Consider the following 27,762-nt stretch of genomic DNA (forward strand, 5'->3'; position numbering starts at 1 on the left):
TATCAGCCATTGAAAAACGCCTGGGGTCTTTCTCCACCAATCCTACTGCTTACACCAAAGAATTCCACTATCTTACCCAGGCATATGACCTAACCTGGCATGACACGTATGTAATCCTATCCTCCACCCTCACCCCAGACGAGTGGGACCGAATCCTTACAGCAGCCCGGGCATACGCTGATCAGGTACACCTAACTAACAACCAGATGCCGGTGGGGGCAGCGGCAGTCCCCGAGCCCGACCCAGACTGGAATTATCAAATGGGTCAAGATGGCTGTTGCTGCAGAGACCAAATGCTACAATGCCTCCTAGCGGGCATGCAAAGTGCGGCTCAAAAAGTAGTTAATTATGATAAGCTGAGGGAAATAACTCAGGGCCCTACTGAAAACCCTGCCACCTTTCTTGACTGACTCACTAATGCTATGATCCTCCATACCCGGCTAGATCCGGCCTCTTTAGCAGGGGCTACAGTTCTAGCCACCCATTTCATCTCTCAGTCAGTGGCTGATATTAGAAAGAAACTTAAAAAGGCTGAGGAGGGCCCTAAACTCCCATACGAGACCTGGTAAACATGGCATTTAAAGTTTTTAATGGCCGAGAGGAAAAGGCTGAGGCAACCCGACAGGCCCACCTACAGCAAAAGGTAAGCCTCCAAACCCAAGCTCTTGTGGCAGCCCTGAGGCCGGCAGCCCACCAGGCACCTGGTGGGGGGGAGGTCCATCGAAACACACCAAGAACTCTGGAGGTGCTCCGCCTGGGCGCTGCTTCAAGTGCAGTCAGGAAGGACGCTGGGCACATCAGTGTACATGTCCCTGACCACCTACCAAGCCCTGCCCGGACTGCAAGCGACTGGGACATTGGTGCAGCAAGTGCCCGTCCCAGACTACAGGCTCACCCCCCGGCACCTCTATGTGGAGGGCAGGCTGGTCTGCAGGAAGCACTCCCATTGCTTGAACTCCTCGGCCTTCTGGACAACTGACGCAGCCCGGACTCGAGGACCCCCATCACCCTTGCCGAGCCCAGGGTAATGCTGCAGGTAGTGGGTAAGTCCATTTCCTTCTTAGTGGATAAGGGGGCTACCTATTCTGTATTGCCTTCCTACTCAGGGCCTAGCATACCTTCCCAGGTCTCAGTTATGGGAATTGCCATTAATGCCTCCTTCTCCTTCCCTTGTGTGCCTGTCACTTTAGTCCCGCAGTTAGAAGTATACGGACAGGCTGAATTCCTATCCCTCCTTCCACCTTCCCCTAATCACCGAAACAGATGAGCAGTCTTCCTCCCAACGGTTGTTGGCCTCTCTCTAGCATCCTCTCTAGTGGCGGTCAGGCTAGGAGGTGGCGCCCTAAGCTACAGTGTCACTTCAGCCACTCAACTAGAGGACAAACTCTGTGTGGCTATTGAAGCATCAGCCGCCACCCTGACCTCTCTCCAGCGACAAATCACATCGCTGGCCCAGGTAACTCTCCAGAACCGACAGGCTCTTGACCTGCTAATGGCAGAAAAAGGAGGTACCTCTCTGTTTCTTCAGGAACAGTGCTGCTACTATATCAGTGAAACAGGCCTTGTAGAAGAGAACATCAACGCTCTCTATCGCCTCCAGGAAGATCTCCGCAAAAAGCAAAATACATCAGTCTTGCCTCTCAACTGGTGGCAATCCCCCATACTTACCTGGTTAACCCCCATCATCACTCCCATTATCGTAATTTGTCTTCTGCTAATGCTAGCCCTTTTTTCCCTCAGGTTTTTACAGGCCTGCATAAGGGAAATTTCCAGGGTGGCCGTAAACCAAATGCTGCTTCACCCCTACGTCCGACTCCCAGTCGAGGCACCAGCCAATTGACCCCCTTACTCTGCTCCTATTCAGCAGGAAGTAGCCAGAAAGAAGCGACGTCCTATATCATCAAAAGGGTCAGAATGTAAGGCCGGTCGCCTCACCAGGAGCTTGGACACACCCAACCCCCTCCGCGCCTAGAAACTATGTCACCACTCCACGCCCAGCACCAAGCTGTGCACTCAGCACCTAGTCCGCCATTGGAAAACCCCGCCAAAATTCAAAAGAATCCCCGCCAGAACCTGCCCAATAGCATTTTGTCCCATCTAGGTTCTCCGCCCCGCTCCCCGGGTGGCCCGCTCACTGGAAATCCTGCCTACCTGCCAATAGCAGCTTGTCATGTCCACGTCCTGGTCTCCCACAATCAATCAAATGCCTCCACTCCCTATAAAACCCCATGTCTGAGAGGAGTCCGCAACTTCTCTGGCCCCTCCTGTTGGACTGCAGAACCTCGCCCAGGAGCCGATTAAATTTCTTTATTCCAATAACTGGCCTCAGTTGCCTCATTCGAACCTCGCTTGCTTCATTCAAACCTTACAGTGGCATGCGGCTGTAGTCTCAGAAATCTGGGAAGCTGAGGTGGGATGATTGCTTGTGCCCAGAAGTTTGAGGTTGCTACTGCACTCCAGCTTGGGGGATAGAGCAAGATCCTGTCTCTAAATAAATAATTAAATAAAATTACAAATTTAACTGCATACTTTGGATCTTGTCTTTGAGAAAGCAATGCTATACAATCCACAATATTCTATGAACTTTTTTTTTTCTCTCTTTGAGACAAGAGACAGGATCTCACTCTGCCACCCAGGCTGGAGTGCAGTGGGGCGATCTTGGCTCACTGCAATCTTGACTTCCTGGCTACAAGTGATTCTCTCACCTCAGCCTCTGGAGATGGGGTTTCACCATGTTGGCAAGCTGGTGTGGAACTCCTGATCTCAAGTGAGCTGCCCGCCCTGGCCTCCTAAAGTGTGGGGACTACAGGCGTGAGCCACTGTGCCAGCCTGTATTATCTTTCAATAGTAAGTTGCCACTTCAAGAAGAAGAAGCCCTGTCTTTATAATGGGTAAAATGTAGTTTTAAGATTTGTCTGCAAATGAAGTTTCCTTATGTGTAAAATGGGCATAACAATGGCACCTATCTCAGGGCCATTAAATTGAGAATTAAACTCACTGTAACTCATGTAAAGAGCTTACCAAGATACCTGATACAGAGAATAAGTGGTCAGTTAATGAGTTATGATACCTATTGAGTCTTCCCTGTCTATGTACCCTTTTTTTGAGAAAGTACATCATCTCATTAAGTCAAGTATGTATTTTTCATTGAAAACTGAAGTTAAGACTGATGGCCTGGCCAGACGTGGTGGCTCATGTCTGTGATCCCAGCACTTTGGGAGGCTGAGGCAGGTGGATCACAAGATCAGGAGTTCAAGACCAGACTGGCCAACATGGTGAAACCCAGTCTCTATTAAAAAAAAAAAAAAAAATTGATGACATTTTCCGACTTCATTTGGTAAAAAATAAATGCAAAAAATACTAGATTGAAAATGCCAAGATAACATTTCCTTACCTTCCGCATTATTAATTGTAAAAGTTTCAAGAATGATTTAAAGTTTTTTGTGCAACATAGCGCAAGTTATCGTCTATAGTTAATAATTCAATAAAAACAGTTTATTAGTGGTAGGTAATTAGGTAAAAGAGACGGTTCTCCAGTTCCTCAGGCTCAGTGAGCAGGCAAAGATCCTTTTAGGCAAAAGTCAATTTCACATCTGACAGTAACATCTTGGATAGCCAGGCAGGTCAATCACTTGGCGGGAAATTGATAAATACAGACTAAATTCGCACAATCTGTTTCTGTTTAGTTTATAAACTGCGCTCCAGAGTGTCAGCTTTCGTGCCTTGTGGGACTTGAAGTCCAGAAGAAAGAAGTGATCAGGGCTGCCGAAGAATGGAAGCGTGCAGCCCCTGCAGGTCTGAGCCTTAAGGACTACAACTCCCGGCAAGCGTCGGAAGGCCGCGTCGTAATTACGGGCAACCAATCATGCCAGAGCAGGTTAAGCCCCGCCCCCAGGCTCGGTGGACCGCCTCCGCCAATGGCAGAGCTCCCAATGCAGAGCCTGCGGGTTAGGTTGTGAGGCCCGGGCTGGGGGCGGGGAGGAGCCAAGGGGGCGAGCAAGCTCGGCCGCTGGGTGGGTCGGGGCGTTCCACGCGCCCTTCATTGAAGCGGCGGTGGCCGGGCTGGGCGCCGGGAGTGGGAAGCGACGGCGTGGCTGGAAAATGCCGGTCCATTCCCGAGGAGATAAGAAGGAGACCAACCATCACGATGAGATGGAGGTGGACTACGCCGAAAATGAGGGGAGCAGCTCCGAGGACGAGGACACGGAGAGCTCGTCGGTCTCCGAGGATGGAGATAGCTCAGGTGCGCGACCCAGCAGGGATGGGACCCTGAGTCCCCGCGCCCGGCGCGCGACAGGCCGCTCTCCGCACGCCAGGCGGCTGCGTCCTGCTGGGAGAGCGGGGCGGGGACAGAGGGAAGGGGCGGAGACTGGCTCCGAGCCCTGAGCTGCACCCGGACGGGTCGTGGGGCGCTGCTTGGCTCCTGACGGGTCCCGGCGGCGGGGCGGGGCGGGGCGGGCTTGGGTTTGCCCAGCTCCGGGACGCGGCGCGGTCCTGCTCCCGGTGGTGCTCTGGGGCGCCCGGCCCGGGCGGAGAACTTCCTGCAGCAGACACACTGGAAATGCCTCCAGGAAATGCCTCCTCTCCCCAGCCCACCGACCTCTTTCCCTATTTTCACCTTTGCAACCCTCGCTTCTCAGCGCGAGTGGGTTGCAGGGGCCGAGGGTGGATTTGGATTGGCCCTTGGTTGGCTGAGTAATTAACCTGAGTTTCCAAGTCAGCTTGCCGGTCAGCACTTTTACATCAGTGCTTTTTCGGGGGCTATCTTGAGAGCTGTCCCGTTCAGTAGCTCCCTGAAGTTTGCAAGATTGAGAGGAAGGGACCAATATTCGGGCTGATTTTGGATCTTCATATGCTTATAAATTGGCTGAGTTTTGGCAGCGTTGAAAATTCTCCAAGGCTTTTCTTCCCTTCCATTTTTTCTTTTTTCTTTTCCTTTTTTTTTTTTTTTTGGCCCCCTTTCAATTTTTTCTAACTTTGAGCTGTTTTAAATTATTTTGGATGTAGAGGGCAGATTAACACCACAAATAAACTTTGCAAACTTTTAGGAATGGCTATTCCATTGTGAAATGGAGTTTGTGATTACCGGGATTATTTTCCTCCTATTCAAATGATGGGTATGAGATTGACTTCTTTGTCTTGGCCTGATTTTGGTCATGTAAAGGAAGCATTGATGATAGGTTGATGCCTCCTATCACCCAGATGCCTTCTTTTCATGTTTCCCTTTCAAAGCACAATTTCCACGGAAGGATGTAATTTCAATCAATAAATCAGCCATCCAAAAATATTTATGAGTGACTTCTTTGTGCAGCACTGGGCTGTACTCAATATGAGGGATTAATAATTATAATCTGGGCTCACTTAAAGAGCTGTTACACGTCACCACTTGATTAAATTGCCAAATGAATGCTTAATTAAATATTGCTGTAGGAATTTAGAGACAGAGGAAATCTTTTCAAAATTGGGTGGTCACAAAGGCTAGCTGAAGAAGGTAGGATTCCCTTAATTATGTTGAAGAATGAATAGAATTTGAGTAGCAATGGTGGATGTACCTATAGGGAGAGGAATTGTAAGAAAAAGTACAAGGACCGGAGCTTAGGGCTTATTCAAAAGAGTGAGAAAACCAGTTTGGTTGGGAGAAGGACTTGAGCTCAGAAAGGAATAGTATAGATGTGAAGGATTTGAATGAAAGCACAAAACAGGATTAATGAATGCAAGTTTAGGATTGAAGGTGAGAGAAAAAACCAAGATACACGGAGAGTGGTGGTAGCATCGACGGAAATAGAGAAGTGAAAGATCTGAGATGAAGGTGAAAGGTAAGACATGTTGCTTTTGAGGTGATGGCAGTATGTTTAAGAATGCCCAACTCACAGATGGAAATGTGACATTGGAACCTGCCTGATATGGAAAAGGGAGAATATTTTGTAAGTCATCTGCCTTGCTGTGAAAGTAGGTGAGATTTCAGAAGTGGGGAATATAAAGAAAGGAGAAGATCTAGACTGTGTGGGAATATATTTCTTTTTCTTTTTTTTTTTTTCCTCAGCCCAGGCTGGAGTGCAGTGGTAAGATCTTGGACCGCTGTAACCTCAGCCTCCTAAGTAGCTGGGATTATAGGCACCCACTACCATGCCTGGCTAATTTATATATATATATATATATATATATTTTTTTTTTTTTTTTTTTTTTTTTTTTTTTCCAAAAGACGGGGTTTCACCATGTTGGTCAGGCTGGTCTTGAACTCCTGACCTCAGGTGATCCACCCTTCTTGGCCTCCAAAATGCTTGGATTACAGGTGTGAGCCACTATGCCCGGCCTAATTTTTGTATTTTTAGTGGAGATGGAGTTTTGCCATGTTGGCCAGGCTGGTCTTGAACTCCTGACCTCAAATGATCCACCACCTTGGCCTCCCAAAGTGTTGGGATTACAGGCATGAGCCACTGCGCCTGGCCTGTTTGTGAATTTGTTTCTTAGATCTATAAAGCATTTTATCTTCAAATGTTTTTGCATTTATGATAGGAGCTAGGATCTCATAAAATTCTATTTGTTAAAATTCTCCCCCTATAATTTTTATGTTGACTGTTGTGATTTTTAACTTTTTAAAATTCCATCCCAGAAAATAATGGACAACTTAATTTTTGAAGAATGTGATAAAAATTTGAACTGCAAGTCAAAATTTTTCAGTGCAAAGAAATTGTTTAAATACATTTTACAGTTTGCTTCTGTTAAAGCATCTCTGTTCTACCATCTGTCTTTCATGTTAAACTTTCACAGTTTTTTCTTCTGAAATGTTGGTACTGAGCAAATTGTAAGGCTATAGAAAAACCTCTGCTATCCAGAGAACTTGGATAGTGAGTCATCTTGAGGGACCAAGTTTTAAGTAGCCAAGAAGTAAGCAATCAAGAGCCAGAAATATTTTTAATCTGTTTTAGAAAATTAGAAAAAAATGAGTCATAGCCTTCCTTGTTATATAAAAATAATTGAACGTGATTTAACTCTTTCTCATAGTTTGACTTTTATTTGATGAAGATCAAGATGCAGATCATTTTGTGCTTCAGTTATTTTGATGAATGAATATATGTGATGTGAACATAGAAAATGTGGACTATAGGACAGATCTGGTAATTAACAGTTGCTTTCCTTAAAAAGTTTGTGTTTTCCTCCTCATTTGCCTCTTGCTCACTGACTGTTAGTAATATGGGGAGACTGAACAATGGGAACATAGGAATGGCAGACCAAGAGAGCCTGTGGTAAACATAATAAGATTAGTCTTCTCTTTTCTTTTTCTTTTTTGAGACAGGGTATCTGTTGCCCAGGCTGGCACAGCCTTGGCTCACTGCAACCTCTGCCTCTCAAGCTCAAGCGATCCTCCTACCCCAGTCTCCCTAGTAGCTGGGACTGCAGGCATCCATCACTATGCCTGGTTAATTTTTGTATTTTTAGTAGAGATGGGGTTTCACCATGTTGCCCAGGCTGGTCTTGAACTCCTGAGCTCAAGTTATCCTTGGAACCTCAGCCTCACAAAGTGGTGGGATTACAGGCATGAGCCACTGTGCCTGGACACTTTCCTTTTTTTATGTGACTGGCAAATCAGCCATATGAGCAGTTCTGAAAGAAGAATCCCAAAAGTGTTTTTGAGCAATGTTATCCTTTAAAGGACACAATCATTTTGGTGCTACATTCTGGTGAGTTGGTGGAAAACAAACCAAAAGGGGGTTGATTACTTTATAGTCATAGCTTGTAGTCAGTCCTTTAAGCAATTTAAAAATGAATAAAAATAAGAGGATCTAGACACCAGTATAGTTTTATATACTCATCTATATTTTAAATTAAATCTATAGTGGAATTTTTTTTTTTTTTTTTAAGACTCGGTCACTGTCACTGAGGGCAGAGTACAGTGTTGCAATCATGGCTCACTGCTGCCTCCACCTCCTAGGCTCAGACAATCCTCCTGCCTTAGCCTCCTAGTAAGTGAGACTACAGGCTCATGGTACTATGCCCAACTAATATTTTATTTTTTGTAGAGATGGAGTCTTTCTGTGTTGCCCAGGCTGATCTTGAACTCCTGGGTTCAATCAGTCCTCCTTCCTTGGCCTTCCGAAGTGCTGAAGTTATAGGCATGAGCTACCACGCCCAGCAGAAATTATTATATTTGATAAATGTTCTTTATTTTCTTAAGGCTTAATATAGGCCTTGCCTTCATATTATAGTTTTTCTTCCTATTTGAATTAACATTCAGATCTATTTAGACATTTAGATAAATTTGAAAATTGTTTATCTTTTTTTTCTTTTTAAAGTTTATCTTTTATATTTGCCTTTTTATTAACAGAAATGGATGATGAAGACTGTGAAAGAAGAAGAATGGAATGTTTGGATGAAATGTCCAATCTTGAGAAACAGTTTACCGATCTCAAAGATCAGTAAGTAGTGACTTAAGAAGGCCATTGTCACTGAATCTCAACCATGTCACTTGTATACTAGCATAAGAGCAACTAGATTCAGTCTCAACTGTTTCCCTTTTGCATTTTATGGGACTGACTAATATGAAAGAGGCTTCAGTTATTGTTTGTCTACTGAAGTCCTCATTAACTAAACTGAGGGTTTGGAGGCAGGGGTTTTTTGTGGGCTTCAACCCAGGAGTTGGAGACAAGGCTGGGCAACATAGGAAGACCTGGTCTCTGCAACAAAAAAAAAAATTAGCTGGACGTGGTGGTACGTGCCTGTGGTCCCAGCTACTTGGGAGGCTAAGGCAGGTGGATCGATTGAGCCCATGAGGTCAAGGCTGCAGTGAGCTGTGCTCATGCCACTGCACTGCAGCCTGGGCGACAGAGTAAGACCCTGTCTAAAAAAAAAAATTAGTTCTGTCCTGCAGGATTATTGCCAAAAATAAACACTGAGTTGTGTCGTACTCTAAAGGTATTGGTGAGACAGCTGGCAAATTAGAGTATTTCTAAGTGGCCTTATAAATAGAAGTAACAGGGACCTTAAAGGAGAAGTAGCCTAGAAGCTTCCTTTTCTAGGTAAAGTGGGGAATCAGTGTGAATTCTTTAGTGTGTTCTGATAGCCATGTGTCACTATGCACTTCTTTGTGTCTTTATATCTCCTCCTGTTGCATTCTAAAGCATTTTTATAGTATGCAGTTTTGCTTAGTAAAGCATTTTCGTAGCAAAAAAAAAATTTTCTTTTTGATTTTTGATTTCCTTGCTCATTGAGCAGCTAATTTTGTTATGGATTCTTCAATTGTAGTTGAGACAAACTTAGAATGTCAGGTCACAAAGCCATTGGTTGTACCTTCATCAGTCTACTTCCTCTTTGTTCTATTAAAAAATTAAGTAGGCTGAGTACAGTAATACTGACTCCTTTTCAGGAAAGGTAGAGAGAAACCACGTAATTATTTATTTTGACAACTGGTAATGTCTATTCAAAGTGATTTCTTTGTTTTTTTTAAAGTCAATGTTTAAATGACCATTTCTCTTACAATTGGTTTTATTATTCTGTAGTTAAAACAAAAACAAAAACTGACAGTGCCAAAAAGTAGTTATTTCCGTTTTATTGTTTTGTATTGGGAATTAACTATTAAAGAGTAATACTGATAAAAATGATAGATACCTATTTTGTGATTCTGTGCATAAAGTCAAATAATGTAATTGAGTTCTTTGCTTGAGATAAAGGCAAAAATACGTTTGATAGATTATTGGAATATGAAGGATATTGGGAACAAATAATGCATAGAAATGGCAAATTGTTAGCCTTTATTGAGATTTTTAAATTAACATCTTAATTTTTGCTTTGTTAAGACTTTATAAAGAACGATTAAGTCAGGTGGATGCAAAACTACAAGAAGTCATAGCTGGAAAAGCACCAGAATACTTGGAACCGCTGGCAACTTTACAGGAAAATATGCAAATTCGTACAAAGGTAGCAGGTAGGAAAGTGAAGAATCTTTTCCGTGTATAGAAGGTAAACTCTTCAATAGCTTTAAAGGTGTTTGTCAAGTAAGTGTTTTATGTTGATGGGGTTACAAATATATTTACATCAACCAGAATATTTTACTATCAGTCAGCCCACAGCTCCTATATTTATTAAATACCTTTTGCTTTGCTCTGCTGCTGTGGGGGATAAAAAAAAAAGCCCTCAAGTTGCTTACAGTGTTGTTGAGAAGATAGTTCAACATATGATGAAACAATTGGAAACCATGATATTGTCATTAAGAGAGACTGTTATTATCACAGTTTAATTTCTGATTAGAGAAATTAAAGTGTAAGTGCTCTTGGCGTTTTTTTTTATATGTAAGAGTGTTAGGGTTTTTTTTAAATGTATAAAAAAATTTTAAAAACGTTTGATCAGGATACTATACAACGGGAAACTTACCTTCTAGATAATTTAATTCTTCTTTTTTACTTTGATAAGTTTAGTTACTCATTTGTGGCTATGAATAAACAAAGATGTACTATATTTGTGTGGTTACATTTCATTCTTATGTTTGTAAGTGGGATCCAGCATAATCAAGGCATATATTTGATTTTTCATAGTCAAATTAAAAACTAAACTTATTAGTGGAGATGCTGGTTGTTTTTCTTTTATGCGGCACTAATTGATCCTTATGTACCTGTTAGATAATACCTAAGGCATTGTTGATAATAAGTTCTTTTTACTAAACCCTCCTTTAGCCAAATTTTATTTTTCGGTGCTTAATATTATGTAGATGATATGATACTTCACTGCTATCTTTACATATTAACTTAACATACCTTAGAAGTAAAAATATCCCTGATTTTCTGTGTTCTTTTAGGTTCCATGGATGATCAGGAAATATTACTTGAGTCAATTATTTACTTTTCTACTCTGGCCTCTGTTATATTTTGATTTTGCAGAGTAGTGTGTGTGAATGTGTTGCTGATGGCATAGTTCCAGATATCTGTCTCTTGCTTTACCATACAAAGAGAGATAATTACATTTCTAGGGCCAACTATGGCATAAAGCTTAGAATACACATCCAGAGCTCTTTGTGTGCCGTTTTTGTAGTGACATATTTGCATGGCCATGTTACCTATTTTATACTATTGTCTTGTTAGGTCTAAGTTAGACTATCTTGGATATCCATCCTCTAGATAAAGCCAAGTCAGAAGCACTCCAGACCTAATTGATGTTGTCATATCAGTTTATATACATTTTCTCCTCACGGAAGCTTTGGACTGAAAGTAATAGTTTAAAAAAAAAAGTGGTTTTGGTGGGGTATAGTGTCTAGCTGTTACTCTATGAGTATATGTGATTGATGACACCAGAGTTTATTGTCTCTGTTTCTATTTTGAGAAACTTGAGAGATTGTTTTTCATAGGAAAAGAGTTTTATTTTCATTTTGATCATTCTCTGTCAAACATTTGGAAGTAATCTTTGGAAGAATAGGGTAAGAACAAAAACTAGCTGTACAGTTTCTTTCTAGCTCTTAAACTCTTAATTTCTAATCTTTTTGGATATATATTTTAAGTGAACCTTTTTATTTTTAGTCTTAAAGATAAAAAGTTAGACTCACTTTTCATTTTTTTCTGGATTCATCTTATAAAATACAGTGAGGACAGAATTCCTGTAGGGAAGCGATAACGGAACTCCTTATTGTTAATATAATCAGAGTAATTGTGTTTGGTTGCAGGAATCTATAGAGAGCTCTGCTTAGAATCTGTAAAGAACAAATATGAATGTGAAATTCAAGCTTCTCGCCAGCATTGTGAGGTACTGTCATTTTGCATAACTTTTAAGCCAATTTCATCTCTTCAAGCCTTTTCTGAGTGTAGTAGTTAAAAAAGTAAAATAAATAAAACAAAATTTAATAGTACTTTAGCTCATCACTTGTGTGATTAAAAAAGAAGAATAGAGTTGCATTGGAAGCTGTATTGGAGATGGGACACAAAGAAAAGACCATAGGAAAAAACTGAGATAATTTTAGAAGTTTTGCAGCTAATACTTTAAAAAGACTTTGCAATGATTATGTCACCTGGCATTACTGAAAATATTAGTATAATTAGTATGATGTGGAAGTTTAGACTTACAAAATGTACACCCAATGGTGCAATTAGGATGTTAGGCTATAGAATTAGTTTCTGTCTGTCTAGAACTGTTTCCACATCTTTAGGCAGAATTCTCTATGGGAAAAAAATAGGTGTATTTTTCTATATGTTCTGTTTATTTGCATTTAACCCCTTTATGCTGAAGGTTTCAATTTTTGTGTGTGTGTGTGAAAAATCCGATCTTGGCGATGACCTTGAGAAGTAGGGTATAAATAACTCCCACAATAATGAAACATTATAAATATCTTTAAATGGGTTAAATATATTTATAGCATTTAAAAAACATAGTGCCTACCAGGCACGGTGGCTCACACCTTAATCCCAATACTTTAGGAGGCTGAGGCAAGAGGATTGTTTGAGCTGAGGAGTTCGAGACCAGCCTGGGCAACATCGTGAGACTCCTGTCTCTACAAAAAATACAAAACTTAGCTGGGCATAGTGGCAGGTGACTGTAGTCCTAGCTATTCAGGAAGCTTAGGTAGGGGAATTGCTTGCTCTTGGGAGGTTGAGGCTTCAGTGAGCTGTGATTGTGCCACTGCTCTGCAGCCTGGGTGACAGAGTGAGAGCCTCTCTCAAAAATAACAACTACAACAACAAACAAAAACCCCATAGTGCCCATTTTGCAGATAACTTTTTATCAGGTCTAGACAAGATTATAGATATACAGGTAGAAATAAGAGGACAAGTCTATAATGATTCTTCTGTCACTTTAATAACTAAGAGTAGGTAGGTATAAAAATGATAGAGTTTATTGTTTCATTTTCATAATTACAACTGAGATTGAATATCTTTTTGGTGTTTACTAGCTGCTTGGATTTTTTCCTAGGAAGTGCATATTTGTTTTTGGCATTTAGTCTTTTCCTCATTGACCATATAAGTTCTTTATATATTCTGGCTATAAATGCTTTGCTGGTTATATGCAAATCTTTTTGCCCAGGTAGTATGATGTATTCACTCTTTTTAATGACTTGATGCAAAGTTTTACATTTTAGTATAGTTGAATTTATTATCTTTTTCTTTATGGAATGTGTTTTGTTATGTTTCGTTTTGTTTCGAAACAGGGTCTCACTTTGTCACCCAGGCTGGAGTGCAGTGGCATGATCATGGCTCACTGCAGCCTGTATTTCCCTGGGTTAAAGCCATCCTCTTGCCTCAGCCTCCTGAGTAGCTGGGACTACAGATGCATGCCATCACACCCAGCTAATTTTTAAAATTATTTGTGGAGATGGGGTTTCACTATGTTGCCCAGGCTGGTCTTGAACTCCTGGGCTCAAGCAGCCCTCCTGCCTTGGCCTCCCAAAGTGTTGAGATTACATGTGTGAGCCAGGGTTGTGCTTTTTGTGTCTGCCAATTTTGAGGTAAAAAGATGTATTTTCCTTTAAAAGTTGAAATTTTACTTTCAACATTTAGATTACAAAACTACCTTTAATTAGTTTTTGTGTATGGTATATAGTTCTAATTTTATTTTTTATTTTTTGGTATATGGATCGGTAATGTCAACAGTATTTATTACATACCCCCTTGTTTCCCCACAAATCAGCAGTTCTTTCTCTTTTGTATATCAAATTAGATCCTATTTGTCAATATTGGCTTCTAATTCTGTGAAGAAAGTCAATGGTAGCTTGATGGGGATAACACTGAATCTATAAATTACTTTGGACACTATGGCCATTTTCATGATACTGATTTTTCCTATCCATGAGTATGGAATATTTTTCCATTTGTTTGTGTCCTCTCTTATTTCCTTGAGCAGTGGTTTGTAGTTCTCCTTGAAGAGGTTCTTCACATCCCTTGTAAGTTGTATTCCTAGATATTTTATTCTTTTTGTAGCAATTGTGAGTGGGAGTTCACTTATTATTTTGCTCTCTGTTTGTCTATTATTGGTGTATAGGAATGCTTGTGATTTTTGCGCATTGATTTTGTATCCTGAGACTTTGCTGAAGTTGCTTATTAGCTTAAAGAGATTTTGGGCTGAGACGATGGGGTCTACTAAATATATAATCATGTCATCTGCAAACAGAGACAATTTGACTTCCTCTCTTCCTGTTTGAATACACTTTATTTATTTCTCTTGCCTGATTGCCCTGGCCATAACCTCCAATACTATGTTGAATAGGAGTGTTGAGAGAGGGTGTCCCTGTCTTGTGCTGATTTTCAGAGGGAATGCTTCTAGCTTTTGCCCATTCAGTATGATATTGGCTGTGGGTTTGTCATAAATAGCTCTTATTATTTTGAGATACATTCCATCAATACCTAGTTTATTGAGAGCATGAAGGGGTGTTGAATTTTATCGAAGGCCTTTTCTGCATCTATTGAGTTAATCATGTGGTTTTTTTCATTGGTTTGATTTATGTGATGGATTACTTTTTGCGTATGTTGAACCAGCCTTGCATCCCAGGGATAAAGCCAACATGACTGTGGTGGATAAGCTTTTTGATGTGGTCCTGGATTCAGTTTGCCAGTATTTTATTGAGGATTTTTGCATCGATGTTCGTCAGGGATATTGGCCTGAAATTTTCTTTTTTTGTTGTGTCTCTGCCAGGTTTTGGTATCAGGATGATGCTGGCCTCATAAAATCAGTTAGGGAGGAGTCCCTCTTTTTCTGTTGTTTGGAATAGTTTCAGAAGGAATGGTACCAGCTCCTCTTTGTACCTCTGGTATAGTTCGGCTGTGAATCTGTCTGGTCCTGGTCCTTTTTTGGTTGGTAGGCTATTAATTACTGCCTCAATTTCAGAATTTGTTATTGGTCTATTCAAGGATTTGACTTCTTCCTGGTTTAGTCTTGGGAGGGTGTCTGTGTCCAGAAATTTATCCATTTCTTCTAGATTTTCTAGTTTATTTGTGTAGAGGTGTTTATAGTATTCTCTGATGGTAGTTTGTATTTATGTGGGATCACTGGTAATATCCCCTTTATCTTTTTTTTTTTTTTTTTTTTGAGACAGAGTTTCGCTCCTGTTACCCAGGCTGGAGTGCAATGGCGTGATCTCGGCTCACTGCAACCTCTGCCTCCTGGGTTTGGGCAATTCTCCTGCCTCAGCCTCCTAAGTAGCTGGGATTACAGGCACGCGCCACCATGCCCAGCTAATTTTTTGTATTTTTAGTAGAGACGAGGTTTCACCATGTTGACCAGGATGGTCTCGATCTCTTGACCTCGTGATCCACCCGCCTCGGCCTCACAAAGTGCTGGGATTACAGGCTTGAGCCACCGTGCCCGGCCGGTCCCTTTATCATTTTTAATTGTGTCTATTTGATTTTTCTCTCTTCTTTATCAGTCTGGCTAGCAGTCTATCTATTAATCTTTTTGAAAAAACAGCTCCTGGATTTATTGATTTTTTTAAAGGGATTTTTGTGTCTCTATCTCCTTCAGTTCTGCTCTGATCTTAGTTATTTTTTGTTTTCTGATAGCTTTTGAATTTGTTTGCTCTTGCTTCTCTAGTTCTTTTAATTGTAATGTTAGTGTGTCAATTTTAGATCTTTCCTGCTTTCTCCTGTGGGCATTTAGTGCTATAAATGTCCCTCTAAACACTGCTTTAAACATGTCCCAGAGATTCTGGTACGTTGTATCTTCGTTCTCATTGGTTTCCAAGAACTTATTTATTTCTGCCTTAATTTTGTTACTTACCCATTAGTTATTCAGGAGCAGGTTGTTCAGTTTCCTTTTAGTTGTGTGGTTTTGAGTGAATTTTTTAATTCTGAGTTCTAACTTGATTGCATTCTGGTCTGAGAGACTGTTATGATTTCTGTTCTTTTGCATTTACTGAGGAGCGTTTCACTTCCAATTATGTGGTCAATTTTAGAATAAGAGTGATGTAGTGCTGAGAAGAATGTATTTTCTGTTGATTTGGCGTCGAGAGTTCTGTAGGTATCTATTAGGTCCACTTGGTCTAGAGCTGAGTTCAAGTCCTGAATATCCTTGTTAATTTTCCTTCTCACTGATCTGTCTAATGTTGACATTGGCGTGTTAAGTTCTCCCACTATTAGTGTATGGAAGTCTAAGTCTCTTTGTAGGTCTCTGAGAGCTTGCTTTATGAATCTCGGTGTTCCTGTATTGGATGCATGTGTATTTCGGATAGTTACCTCTTCTTGTTGCATTGATCCCTTTACCATTATGTAATGCCTTTCTTTGTCTTTTTTGATGTTTATTGGTTTAAAGTCTGTTTCAGAGACTAGGATTGCAACCCCTGCTTTTTTTTTTTTTTTTTCCCATTTGCTTGGTAAATCTGCCTCCATCCCTTTATTTTGAGCCTATGTGTATCTTTGCATGTGAGGTGGATCTCCTAAATACAGCACACCGATGGGTCTTGACTCTATCCAATTTGCCAGTCTGTGTCTTTTAATTGGGGCATTTAACCTGTTTACATTTAAGGTTAATATTTTTTTTTTTCTCCCCACCCCTTAGGGTTAATATTGTTATATGTGAATTCGATACTGTCATTATGGTTATTTTGCCTGTTAGTTGATACAGTTTCTTCATAGTGTTGATTGTCTTTACAATTTGGTATGTTTTTGCAGTGGCTGGTACTGATTTTTCCTTTCCATATTTAGTGCTTCCTTCAGGAGCTCTTTTAAGGCAGGCCCGGTGATAACAATACCTTTCAGCATTTGCTTGTCTATAAAGGATTTTATTTCTCCTTTGTTTATGAAGCTTAGTTTGACTGGATAAGAATTTCTGGGTTGAAAAGTTGTCTTTTCTTTAAGAATGTTGAATATTGGCCTCCACTCTCTTCTGGCTTGTAGGATTTTTGCAGAGAGACCCGCTGTGAGTCTGATAGGCTTTTCTTTGTGGGTAGCCTGACCTTTGTCTCTGGCTGCCCTTGACATTTTTTACTTCATTTCAACCTTGGTGAATCTGACAGTTATGTATCTTGGGGCTGCTCTTCTCAAGGAGTATCTTTGTGGTGTTCTTTGTATTTCCTGAATTTGAATGTTGGCCTGTCTTGCTAGGTTGGGGAAGTTCTTCTGGGTAATATCCTGAAGAGTATTTTCTTTTGGAGACGGAGTTTCGCTCTTGTTGCCCAGGCTGGAGTGCAATGGTGTGCTCTCCGCTCACCACAACCTCCTCCTCTCCCAAGTTCAAGTGATTCTCCTGCCTTAGCCTCCTGAGTAGCTCGGATTACAGGCATGTGCCACCATGCTCAGCTAATTTTGTGTTTTTAGTAGAGACGGGGTTTCTCCATGTTGGTCAGGTTGGTCTCCATCTCCCGACCTCAGGTGATCTGCCCACCTCGGCCTCCCAAGGTGCTGGGATTACAGGCATGAGCCACGGCACCCAGCCTGGAGAGTATTTTCCAGCTTGGTTCCATTCTCCCCATCACTTTCAGGTACACCAATCAAATGTAGCTTTGGTCTTTTCACATAGTCCCATATTTCTTGGAGGGTTCATTCATTCCTTTTCATTCTTTTTTGTCTAATCTTGTCTTCATGCTTTATTTCATTAAATTGATCTTCAATCTCTGATATCCTTTCTTTCACTTGTTCAATTTGGCTATTCATATTTGTGTATGCTTTACGAAGTTCTCATGCTGTGTTTTTCAGCTCCATCACGTCGTTTATGTTCTTCTCAAAACTGGTTATTCTAGTTAGCAGTTCCTGTAACCTTTTATCAAAGTTCTTAGCTTCCTTGCATTGGGTTAGATCATGCTCCTTTAGCTTGGAGGAGTTTGTTATTACCTACCTTTTGAAGCCTATTTCTGTCAATTTGTCAAAGTCATTCTCCATCCAGTTTTATTCCCTTGCTGGCAGGAGTTGTGATTCTTTGGAGGAGAACAGATGTTCTAGTTTTTGGAATTTTCAGCCTTTTTGCACTGGATTTTGCTTATCTTCATGGATTTATCTACCTTTGGTCTTTGATGTTGGTGACCGTCAGATAGGGTTTCCGTGTGGATGTTCTTTTTGTTGATGTTGATACTGTTCCTTTCTGTTTGTTAGTTTTCCTTCTAGCATTGAGGCTCCTCTGCTGCAGGTCTGCTGGATTTTGCTGGAGGTCGACTCCAGACCCTGTTTGGCTGGATATCACCAGCGGTGTCTGCAAAACAGCAAAGATTGCTGCCTGTTCTTTCCTCTGGAAGCCTCATCCCATAGGGGCACCTGCCAGTGCCTGCCGGAGCTCTCCTGTATGAGGTATCTGTTGACCCCTGCTGGGAGCTGTCTCCCAGCCAGAAGGCATGGGGGTCAGGGACCAACTTGAGGAGGCAGTCTGTCCCTTAGCAGAGCTCAGGCGCTATGGTGGGAGATTCACTGCTGTCTTCAAAGCCAATAGGCAGGAATGTTTAAGTCTGCTGAAACTGTGCCCATAGCCACCCCTTCCCCCAGGTGTCCCAGGGAGATGGGAGTTTTTATAAAGCCCCTGACTGGGGCTGCTGCCTTTATTTCAGAGATGCCCTGGCCAGAGAGGGGGAATCTAGAGAGACAGTCTGGCTACAGTTGCTTTGCTGAGCTGCAGTGGGCTCCACCCAGTTTGAACTTCAGGCAGCTTTATTTACACTGTGAGGGGAAAACTGCCTACTCAAGCGTTAGTAATGGCCAACACACCTCCCCTCACCAAGCTGGAGTGTCCCAGGTTGATTTCAGACTGCTGTGCTGGGAGCAAGAATTTCAAGCCAGTGGATCTTAGCTTGCTGGGCTCTGTAGGGGTGGGATCTGCTGAGGTAGACTACTTGACTCCCTGACCTCAGCCCCTCTCCAGGGGAGTGAATGGTGTCTCCCTGGTGTTCTAGATGCCAGTGGGGTATGAAAAAAACTCCTGCAGCTAGCTTGGTGTCTGCTCAAACAGCCGCCCAGTTTTGTGCTTGAAACCCAGGGCCCTGGTGGTGTAGGTACCTGAGGGAATCTCCTGGTCTGCGGATTGCGAAGACCACAGGAAAAGCATAGTATCTAGGTTGGATAGCACCCTTCCTCACTGAACAGTCCCTACAGCTTCCCTTGGCTAGGGGAGGGAGTTCCCCAACCCCTTGTGCTTCCTAGGTGAGGCAATGCCCCACCCTGCTTCTTCTGCCCTCTGTGGGCTGTACCACTGTCTAACCAGTCCCAGTGAGATGAGCCAGGTACCTCAGTTGGAAATGCAGAAATCACCCACCTTCTGCATTGATCTTGCTGGAAGCTGCAGACTGGAGCTGTTCCTATTCAGCCATCTTCCACTACCAAAAAATTACTCTTGTGTGGTGGTGCATGTCTGTAGTTCCAGCTACTTGAGTTGCTGAGGTGGGAGGATTGCTGGGTCCAGGAGTTCAAGACCAGCTTGGGCAACATACCAAGACCTAATCTCTAAAAATATTACTTTATATTTTTTGCTGCTATGTAGAAAAGTAATTTTGTATATTGATATCATATCTAGCTACCTTACATATCTCTCATTTTTATATTTATTTATTTATTTATTTTATTTTATTTTATTTTTTTAAGATGGAGTTTCGCTCGTTACCCAGGCTGGAGTGCAGTGGCGTGATCTTGGCTCACCACAACCTCCACCTCCTGGGTTCAAACAATTCTCCTGCCTCAGCCTCCCGATTTTTTTATTTTTTAACTTTAGAGACATCATCTCACTGTGTTGCCCAGGCTGGAGTGCAGTGGCCTGATTATAGCTCACTGGTAACTGCAGCCTTGAATTCCTGTGCTTAAAAGATCCTCCACCTCAGGGTCCTAAATAGTTAGGACTGTAGGCATATGCCACTACACCCAGCTAATTAAAAAATGTTTTTGTAGAGATGGGATCTTACGTATTGCCCAGGGTGTATCTTACATATTGCCCGTATGCTGTTCTTAATTCTAATAATTTACATGCAGATTTTCTTATTTTCCATGTAGATAATATTGTCATTTGTGAATAATAGCTGTTTGTTTCTTTTGTTCTCATCGTCCTCTTATTTGTTTTACCTGTCTTAATGGCACTGATAGGACTTCCAATAAAAGATGGAATAGAAGCAATGAAAGCAAACATTGTTACGTTCATGATCTTAAGGGAATGCTTCTAACAGTTTTCCAATAAGTATGATATTTTCTTGTGACTTTTGGTAAATACTCTTTGTCAAGTGAAGGAAATTTCTTTTTCTCAGGATAAAATAGTTAAATTTTATTAAGTGCTTTGTCTGCATCTATTGAATTAGTCATGCTTTTTTTCTTGTGATACATTGCTGTGGTGACTTAGGTTGTTAATATGTTTCCTAATGTTAAACCATTCTTGGATTCCAGGAATTATTCTTTTTCTTCTGTGTTTGCAGGTGAGATTTAATTGTCAGTTCTCATACTGTCTTTTATTTGATTTCAAGATTCATAAAATGAGTTAAGAATATTCTGTATTTTTCTCTTCCGTAGAAGTATATATTTAAGAGTGCAGTAGTTCCTTGAGTGTTTCGTAAATCTTGTCTTTATGACGTATATACGCACACACACACACACACACATTTTTTAGAGTTGGGGGTCTCACTGGGTTGCTCAGGCTGGAGTGCAGTGACTATTCACCAGTGTGATCATAGCACAATGCAGCCTTGAATTCCTGGCCTCAAGCAGCCCTCCCATCTCAACCTCCCAAGTAGCTGGGACTATGCCACTGCACCCAGCTATGATATGTATTTTGAATAGTGTCACAATCATAGATAAGTTGTAAGAAAGTACATAGAACTCATTTTGGTGAAGAAATAGAGAGTGAGTTTACAGCATGAAGCACTATTACCCCTGAGTCCTTTAATGTATATTTGAAACAAATGAAGAATATTCCTTTACATAACCAAAGTATAATCATCAAAATCAGGAAATGGGTTGGGTGCAGTGGCTCATGCCTGTAATCCCAGCACTTTAGGAGCCAGCTTGAGCTCAGAAGTTTGAGATCAGTTTGGGTAACAAAGCAAGACCTCGTCAAAACAAAACAAGACAGGACAGGACAGGACAGGACACAAAACAACTGGGCCTGGTGGCACACATCTGTAGTCCCAGCTACTCGGGAGGCTGAGGCAGAGGATTGCTTGAGCCCAGGAGGCTGAGGCTGCAGCGAGCCATGATTGCGCCACTGCAGCCCAGCCTGGGTGACAGAGTGATATCCTGTCTCAAAAAAAAAAAAAAAGAAAAAGAAAAAAAATATCAAGAAATGTACATTGCTATGTTGCCACCATTTCAGACCCCATAGCCTTTCATAGCAAAGAGATCCAGTTTAGAACCACATATGGTCATTGTCAATGCATTTAGTTTTCATGTCTTTTTTTGTTTTTAGATGGAGTGTTGCTCTGTCACTAGGCTGGAGTGCAGTGGCACGATCTCATCTCACTGTAACCTCCACCTCCCAGGTTCAAGCACTTCTCCTGCCTCAGCCTCCTGAGTAGTTGGGACTACAGGCACCTGCCACCATGCCTGGCTAATTTTTTTTTGTATTTTAGTAGAGTTGAGGTTTCACCATGTTGGCCAGGATGGTCTTGATCTCCTGACCTAGTGATCCACCCCTCCTTGACCTTCCAAAGTGCTGGGATTACAGGCATGAGTCACCGCGCCTGGCCTAGTTTTTATGACTTTTTAGTCTCCTTTAGTGTGAAACAATTTCTCAGTCTTTTCTGGACTTTCATGATCTTTACATTTTTGAAAATTTCAGACTGGTTATTCTGTAGTATGTTCCTCGGTTTTGAGTTGGTCTGCTGTTTCTTCATGATTAGAGTCAGGTTTTGCATCTGGCAGAAAAATCACGAAAGTGATGCTGTTTTCTTCTCATTGAATTCTGTCAAGCTGTGCAGTTTTGATGTGTACCGTTATTAATGATATGCCCTTTGATCACTTGATTTAAGTGATGTCTTCCAGGTTTCCCCAGGTAAACTGACTTTTTTCACATTGTGATAAATATTTTGAGGAGAAGGGCTTTGAAACTATGCAAATACCTTGTCCTTCATAACACATGCAATTAATTAATTTATATAAATATGGACTCTTTAACTCATTTTTTGGTGTACTTTATCTTTCCCTTACTGAGGGAAACATGTCAGAATTTCTCTGTGATGGTGGATTTGTTTATATTGCTCTGTTTTGTTTTTTGTTTTTAACACAGGGTCTTCCTCTGTCGCCTAGGCTGGAGTGCAGTGGTGTGATCACCGTTCACTGCAACATCCACCTCTTGAGTTTAAGTGGTCCTCCCACCTTAGCCTCTCAGTAGCTGGGACTAGAGGCATGTGTCACCATGCCCGGCTAATTTTTGTATTTTTTTCATACAGATGGGGTTTTGCCATGTTGCTCAGGCTGGTCTAGAACTCCTGGGCTCAAGTGATCTGCTGCCTTGGACTCCAAAAGTGCTCTGAATACAGGCCTAAGTCACTGCACCTGGCCATCTCTTTGTATTTTTTTTTCAGTTTTCTTTTTCTTCTTCTTTCTTTTTTTAGAAACAGGGTCTTACTGTGTCATCCAGGCTTGATTGCAGTGGCATGACCATAGCTCATTGCAGCCATGAACTCTGTAGTTCAAATGATCCTGTACCTCAGTCTCCCAAGTACCTGGGACTATAGGTGTGTGCCACTGTGCCCAGCTAATTTTTTAAATATTTTGTAGAGACAGGGTCTCACTTTGTTGCTCAGGCTGAATTTTTTTCTTTATTTCCTAAAAGGTCCAACATACCATATAGTAAAGTCATTCACCATTTGCGATTTGGAAGCCAAAGGTACCATACAGTTAAATATGGGCACAATGTTGTATAGCAGATCTCTAGAACTTAAATCGCCTGGCATAACTGAGACTTTATACCTATTGAATAGCAACTCCTCATTTCACCCTCCACCACCCCTGGCAACCACCATTCTCTTCTTTGCTTCTGTGTGTCTGACTAGTTTATATACCTCACACAAGTGGTATCATCCAGTATTTGTCCTCCATGACTGGCTTATTTCACTTAGCATGATGTCCATATGCTACTGATAATGATAGGATTTCCTTCCATTCTAAGGCTGAATAATGTTCCATTGTATGTATCCACTACATTTTCTTTACCCCATTTATCTGTTTGTGGGTATTTAGGTTGTTTCCACTTCTTTGCTATTATAAATAGTGCTGCAATGAATGTGGGAGTACAAATATTTCTTTGAGATCCCAATTTCAGTTCTTTAGGATTAATACCAGAAGTGGGATTGTTGGATCATATGATATGTTTTTTGAGGATGCTCCAGACTGTTTTCTTTAAAAAAAAAAAAGCTAATTAATTTTTTTTTTTTTTGAGACAGAGTTTCGCTCTTGTTACCCCGGCTGGAGTGCAATGGCACGATCTCGGCTCACTGCAACCTCCGCCTCCTGGGTTCAGGCAATTCTCCTGCCTCAGCCTCCTGAGTAGCTGGGATCTCAGGCACGTGCCACCATGCCCAGCTAATTTTTTGTATTTTTAGTAGAGACGGGGTTTCGCCATGTTGACTAGGATGGTCTCGATCTCTTGACCTCGTGATCCACCCGCCTTGGCCTCCCAAAGTGCTGGGATTACAGGCGTGAGCCACTGCGCCCGGCCCACTAATTAATTTTTAATCTTCAAATTGACTAATGTCAAAATTGTATATATTTATGGTGTATAGCATGATGTTTTGATATATGTATATGTTGTAGAATGATTAAGTCAAGTTAATTAACATCCATCACCTCACATACCATTTGTTTTGTGGCGAGAACATTTAGAACCTACTCTCTTAGCAAGTTTCAAGCGTACAATACATTATTATTATTAATCGTTTTATTTTTAGAGATGGGGATCTTTCTGTGTTGCTCAGGCTGGGCTTGAACTCTTGGCTTTAAGTGATCCCGCTGCCTCAGCCTCCTAAGTAGCTGAGACTACAGCTGTGTGCCACTGCATCTGGCTATAATATGTTTTATTACCTGTTATAATATTGTGCTGTACAATAGATCTCCAGAACTTATTCCTCCTGTCTAACTGAAACTTTGTGCCCTTTGATCAATATTTCCCATACCCTGCCCCACTACCTACTCCTGCATTTCTTAGTAACCACCATTTTACTCTTCTATGAGTTTGATTTTTTTTTAGATCCTACATGTAAATGAGATCATATTTATCTTTCTGTGCCTGACTTACTTAACTTTAAGAGTATCCTCTAGGTTCATTCATGTTGTCACAAGTGACAGGATTTCCTTCTTTTTTAAGGCTGAAAATGTATATATATACCAATTTTCTTTATTTGTTCATCCATATCTTGGAGGTGAATAATGCTATAGTGAACATGGAGGTGCAGATACCTCTTTGACATGCTGATTTCATTTCCTTTGGATGTATACCTAGAAGTGGAATTGATGGAAATAGTATTTTCTTTTTCTTTTTCTTTTTAAATATCTTTATAGAGACAGAATCTCACTGTGTTGCCCAGGCTGGTCTCAACTCCTGGGGTCAAGCGATCCTCCTGCCTCAGACCCTAAAGTGTTGGGATTACAGGCGTGAGCCACTGCACACTGGCCTGTAGCTGTATTTTTAATTTTTTGAAACCTCTGTACTGTTTTCCATAAAGGCTGGAGTATTATGAGGATGTAAAAAGGAATGAGGAAGATCTCTGAGTTGACATGAAGTGATTTCCAGATGTCTAAACAAAAAAGCATGCCAAAAAAAAGAAAAAGGTGTAGATAGTATGTTACTCTTTAAAAAAGAGGGATAGAAATATAAATGCATGTCTATATTGCTTGCTTATTTTTGTGAAAAGAAGCACAAAAAGCTAGTGAAAAAAACCTACAGGAGGAGGAATTTGGCCGGGCTTGGTGACTGAGGTTGCAATAAGCCAAAATTACACCACTGCACTCCAGCCTGGGTGACAGAGAGAGACTCTGTCTCAAAAAAAAAAAGAAAAAAGAAAAAACTTACAGGAGACCTACAGGAGAGTGAAAGAAAAGGCAAGAAGACATAAGGAGGAGGTTAAGATTTCTTTTAAGAATTCCTTGACATGTGGTTTTAACTTTTAAGCATACAAGTGTTTTTCATAGAAAAAAATAAATTAAATTGAGAGAAATAAGTGTTGGAAAGAATGTGGAGGAAAGGAAACCCTTGTGTACTGTTGATAGGAATGTCAGTTGGTTCAGCCATTTTGGAAAACAGTATGGAGGTACCTCAGAAAATTAAAAGTAAAACCACCATATGAGCCAGCAACCCCGCTTCCAGGCATACATCTGAGGAAAACAAAACCAGTAGCTCAAAGAGATATGTGCACTCCCTTGTTCATTGTAGCATTCTAACACCATCTTTTGAAGTGACTGTTTTTTTCCCATTGTGTATTCTTGGCACCCTTGTTGAAGATCAGTTGACTATACATGGATAGGTATATTTCAGGGCTCCCTATTCTGTTCCATTGGTCTGTATGACAGTACTGTACTGTTTTGATTATTGTAGCTTTGTAATGTATTTTGAAATGAAGTAATGTGATGGTTCCAGCTTTGTCTTGCTTGACATTATTTTGGCTATTTGGAGTCATTTGTGGTTCCTTTATGAATTTTAGGGTTGTTTTTTCTATTTCTGTAAAAAATGCCACTGTCATGAGAGAATGTGAACCAGAAAAAAGGTATTATATTTGGTATTATATTTGGTAGAGACACTGGTATTATATTTGGAAGAGACAGTGTCTTGCTCTATCACTTAGGCTGGAATGCAGTGGTATGATCATACTCACTGTGGCCTTAAACTCATGGACTCAAGTCAGTCTCCCAAGTATAATAGTTGGGACTACAGGCATGTGCCATCATGTATAGCTCCACTGGCATTTTGGTAGGGGTTGAATCTGCAAATCACTTTGAGTAGTATTGACATTGTAACAATATAAGTCTTCCAATCCATGAACTCTGTTGTCTTTCCATTTGTGTCTTCTTTAATTTGTTTCACCAATTTTTGTCATTTTCAGTATACAAGTCTTTCAGCTCTTAGGTTAAATTTATTCCTAATTGTTTTATTCTTATTGTGATTGTAAATGGGATTGTTTTCTAATATCTCCCTGTATTTCTATCAGTCTTTGCTATAATACATACGTATATACATATATATGTATATATATATATAGAGAGAAAGAGACTAAATTATGCTCATACATTTTAAAATTTTTGTATCTTTCTAATAAATGTAATATTTATCCTTTTTTAATGTTCTTCTGTCCATGTTTCAGCGACAGAAAAGCATTAATAAGGGAAAAACTCTGTCTCTACTAAAAATACAAAAATTAGCTGAGTATGGTGGTGGGTGCCTGTAATCCCAGCTACTCAGGAGGCTGAGGCACAAGAATCCCTTGAACCTGAGAGGCAGAGGTTGCACTGAGCCAAGATTGTGCCACTGCTCTCTAGCTTGGGTGAGAGAGTAAGACTTTGTCTCAGAAAAAAGGGATTTAAAAAATCTGTATTGTCTGATAATTAAAATGGCCACCTTAGTTTTATTTATGGCATTTGATAAAAATTTTTTTCATTTTTTTGAAAACTTTTTTCTGGCCTTATATTTTATGCATTTCACTTTTAAATAGCATATATCTTGATTTTTAAAAAATCCGTTCTAACTACTTCTACTTTTTAACTGGTAAATTTAGGCCAATTACATTTATAGTGATTACTCTGATGATGATGATGATGATGATGATGATGATTTTTTGAGAGAGAGTCTCATTGTCGCTCATCTGTAGTGCAGTGGTGTGATCGTGGCTCACTGCAGCCTGAAACTCCTGAGCTCAAGCAATCCTCTTGCCCCAGCCTCCCAAGTAGCTGTGACTACAGGTGCAAGCTACCACACTTGGCTAATTAAAAAAAAAATATTTTTGTACAGACAGAGTCTTGCTATGTTGTCCAGGCTGGTCTTGAACTCCTGAGTTCAAGTGATCATCCTGCCTCAGCCTCCCAAAGTGCTGGGATTATAGGCATGGGCTATTATGTCAAACCCATATTTTGATATTGAATACTAACCTATTTTGAGTTTTCTGTTTGTTCTGATTTGTCCTTTTTAATTCCTTAATAACTTTTTTGGAGGGGCTAATTTATCAAGTTTTAAAAATTATGTCATAAAGTTATATCCTCTCTTTCTGTTAGTGATTACCACCATACATTCCATTTTTATTATTTTAATAATTGCCTTAAATTTTCAGCATGCATATATACATTAATAGAATCTAAAAGTGGCTGCGCACCGTGGCTTATGCCTGTAATCCCAGCACTTTGGGAGGCTCAGGTGGGTGGATCGCCTGAGGTCAGGAGTTCGATAGGGGGTTGTATTGAATCTGTAAATCAGATTCAGCCTGGACAACATAGTGAAACCCCGTCTCTACTAAAAATATAAAAATTTAGCTGGGCATGGTGATGGGTGCCTGTAATCCCGGCTACTCCAGAGGCTGAGACAGGAGAATTGCTTGAACCCAGGAGGCAGAGGTTGTAGTGAGCTGAGATTGCCATTGTACTCCAGCCTGGGCAACAAGAGCGAGACTCTGTCTCAAAAAACAAACAAACAAAAAAGAATCTAAAAGTTATTAACTCAGGGCGGCCAGGTAGGGAGGGGTAAAAAAAGAGTTATTAACTCTGCCCACCTTCTGACTCTAAAGGACCTTAGAACCCTCTAACTCCAGTTATTTTCTTCCAAATTATAATAAAAGTTATAGTTATTCAGTCTTTTAGTTCCATCTTGCTTTTTACCCTTCAAATGAGACATTATTTTGGTCTCATATAGTTAGTTCTTTTTAGGTTTACCTATATTTTATTAGTTTCTTGCTCACTGTTTTTGAGTTATAACCCTTCCATGCAG

General features: G+C 40.8%; 1 protein-coding gene across 2 annotated transcripts in view; it reads left to right on the plus strand.

The window, feature by feature from the left end:
• Positions 1 to 3,922: 3,922 nt before the first annotated feature.
• The window catches only part of BRMS1L (BRMS1 like transcriptional repressor), a 46,930-nt gene continuing 23,090 nt past the window's right edge, over positions 3,923 to 27,762 (plus strand). The window contains exons 1-4 of one of the 2 annotated variants that reach the window (XM_012469073.2): positions 3,923 to 4,243; positions 8,327 to 8,417; positions 9,795 to 9,922; positions 11,648 to 11,727. In XM_012469073.2, the coding sequence (XP_012324496.1) occupies positions 4,102 to 4,243; positions 8,327 to 8,417; positions 9,795 to 9,922; positions 11,648 to 11,727 (441 nt within the window). In that variant the 5' untranslated portion in view covers positions 3,923 to 4,101. Of the gene's footprint in view, positions 4,244 to 7,015; positions 7,119 to 8,326; positions 8,418 to 9,794; positions 9,923 to 11,647; positions 11,728 to 27,762 lie in introns of those variants that run through there. The other variant, XM_012469081.2, reaches the window with a different exon arrangement.

This window comes from Aotus nancymaae, unplaced genomic scaffold (assembly GCF_030222135.1).
Source record: "Aotus nancymaae isolate 86718 unplaced genomic scaffold, 86718_ANA_hifiasm-v0.15.2.pri h1tg000062l, whole genome shotgun sequence".
NCBI classification, from domain to species: domain Eukaryota; kingdom Metazoa; phylum Chordata; class Mammalia; order Primates; family Aotidae; genus Aotus; species Aotus nancymaae.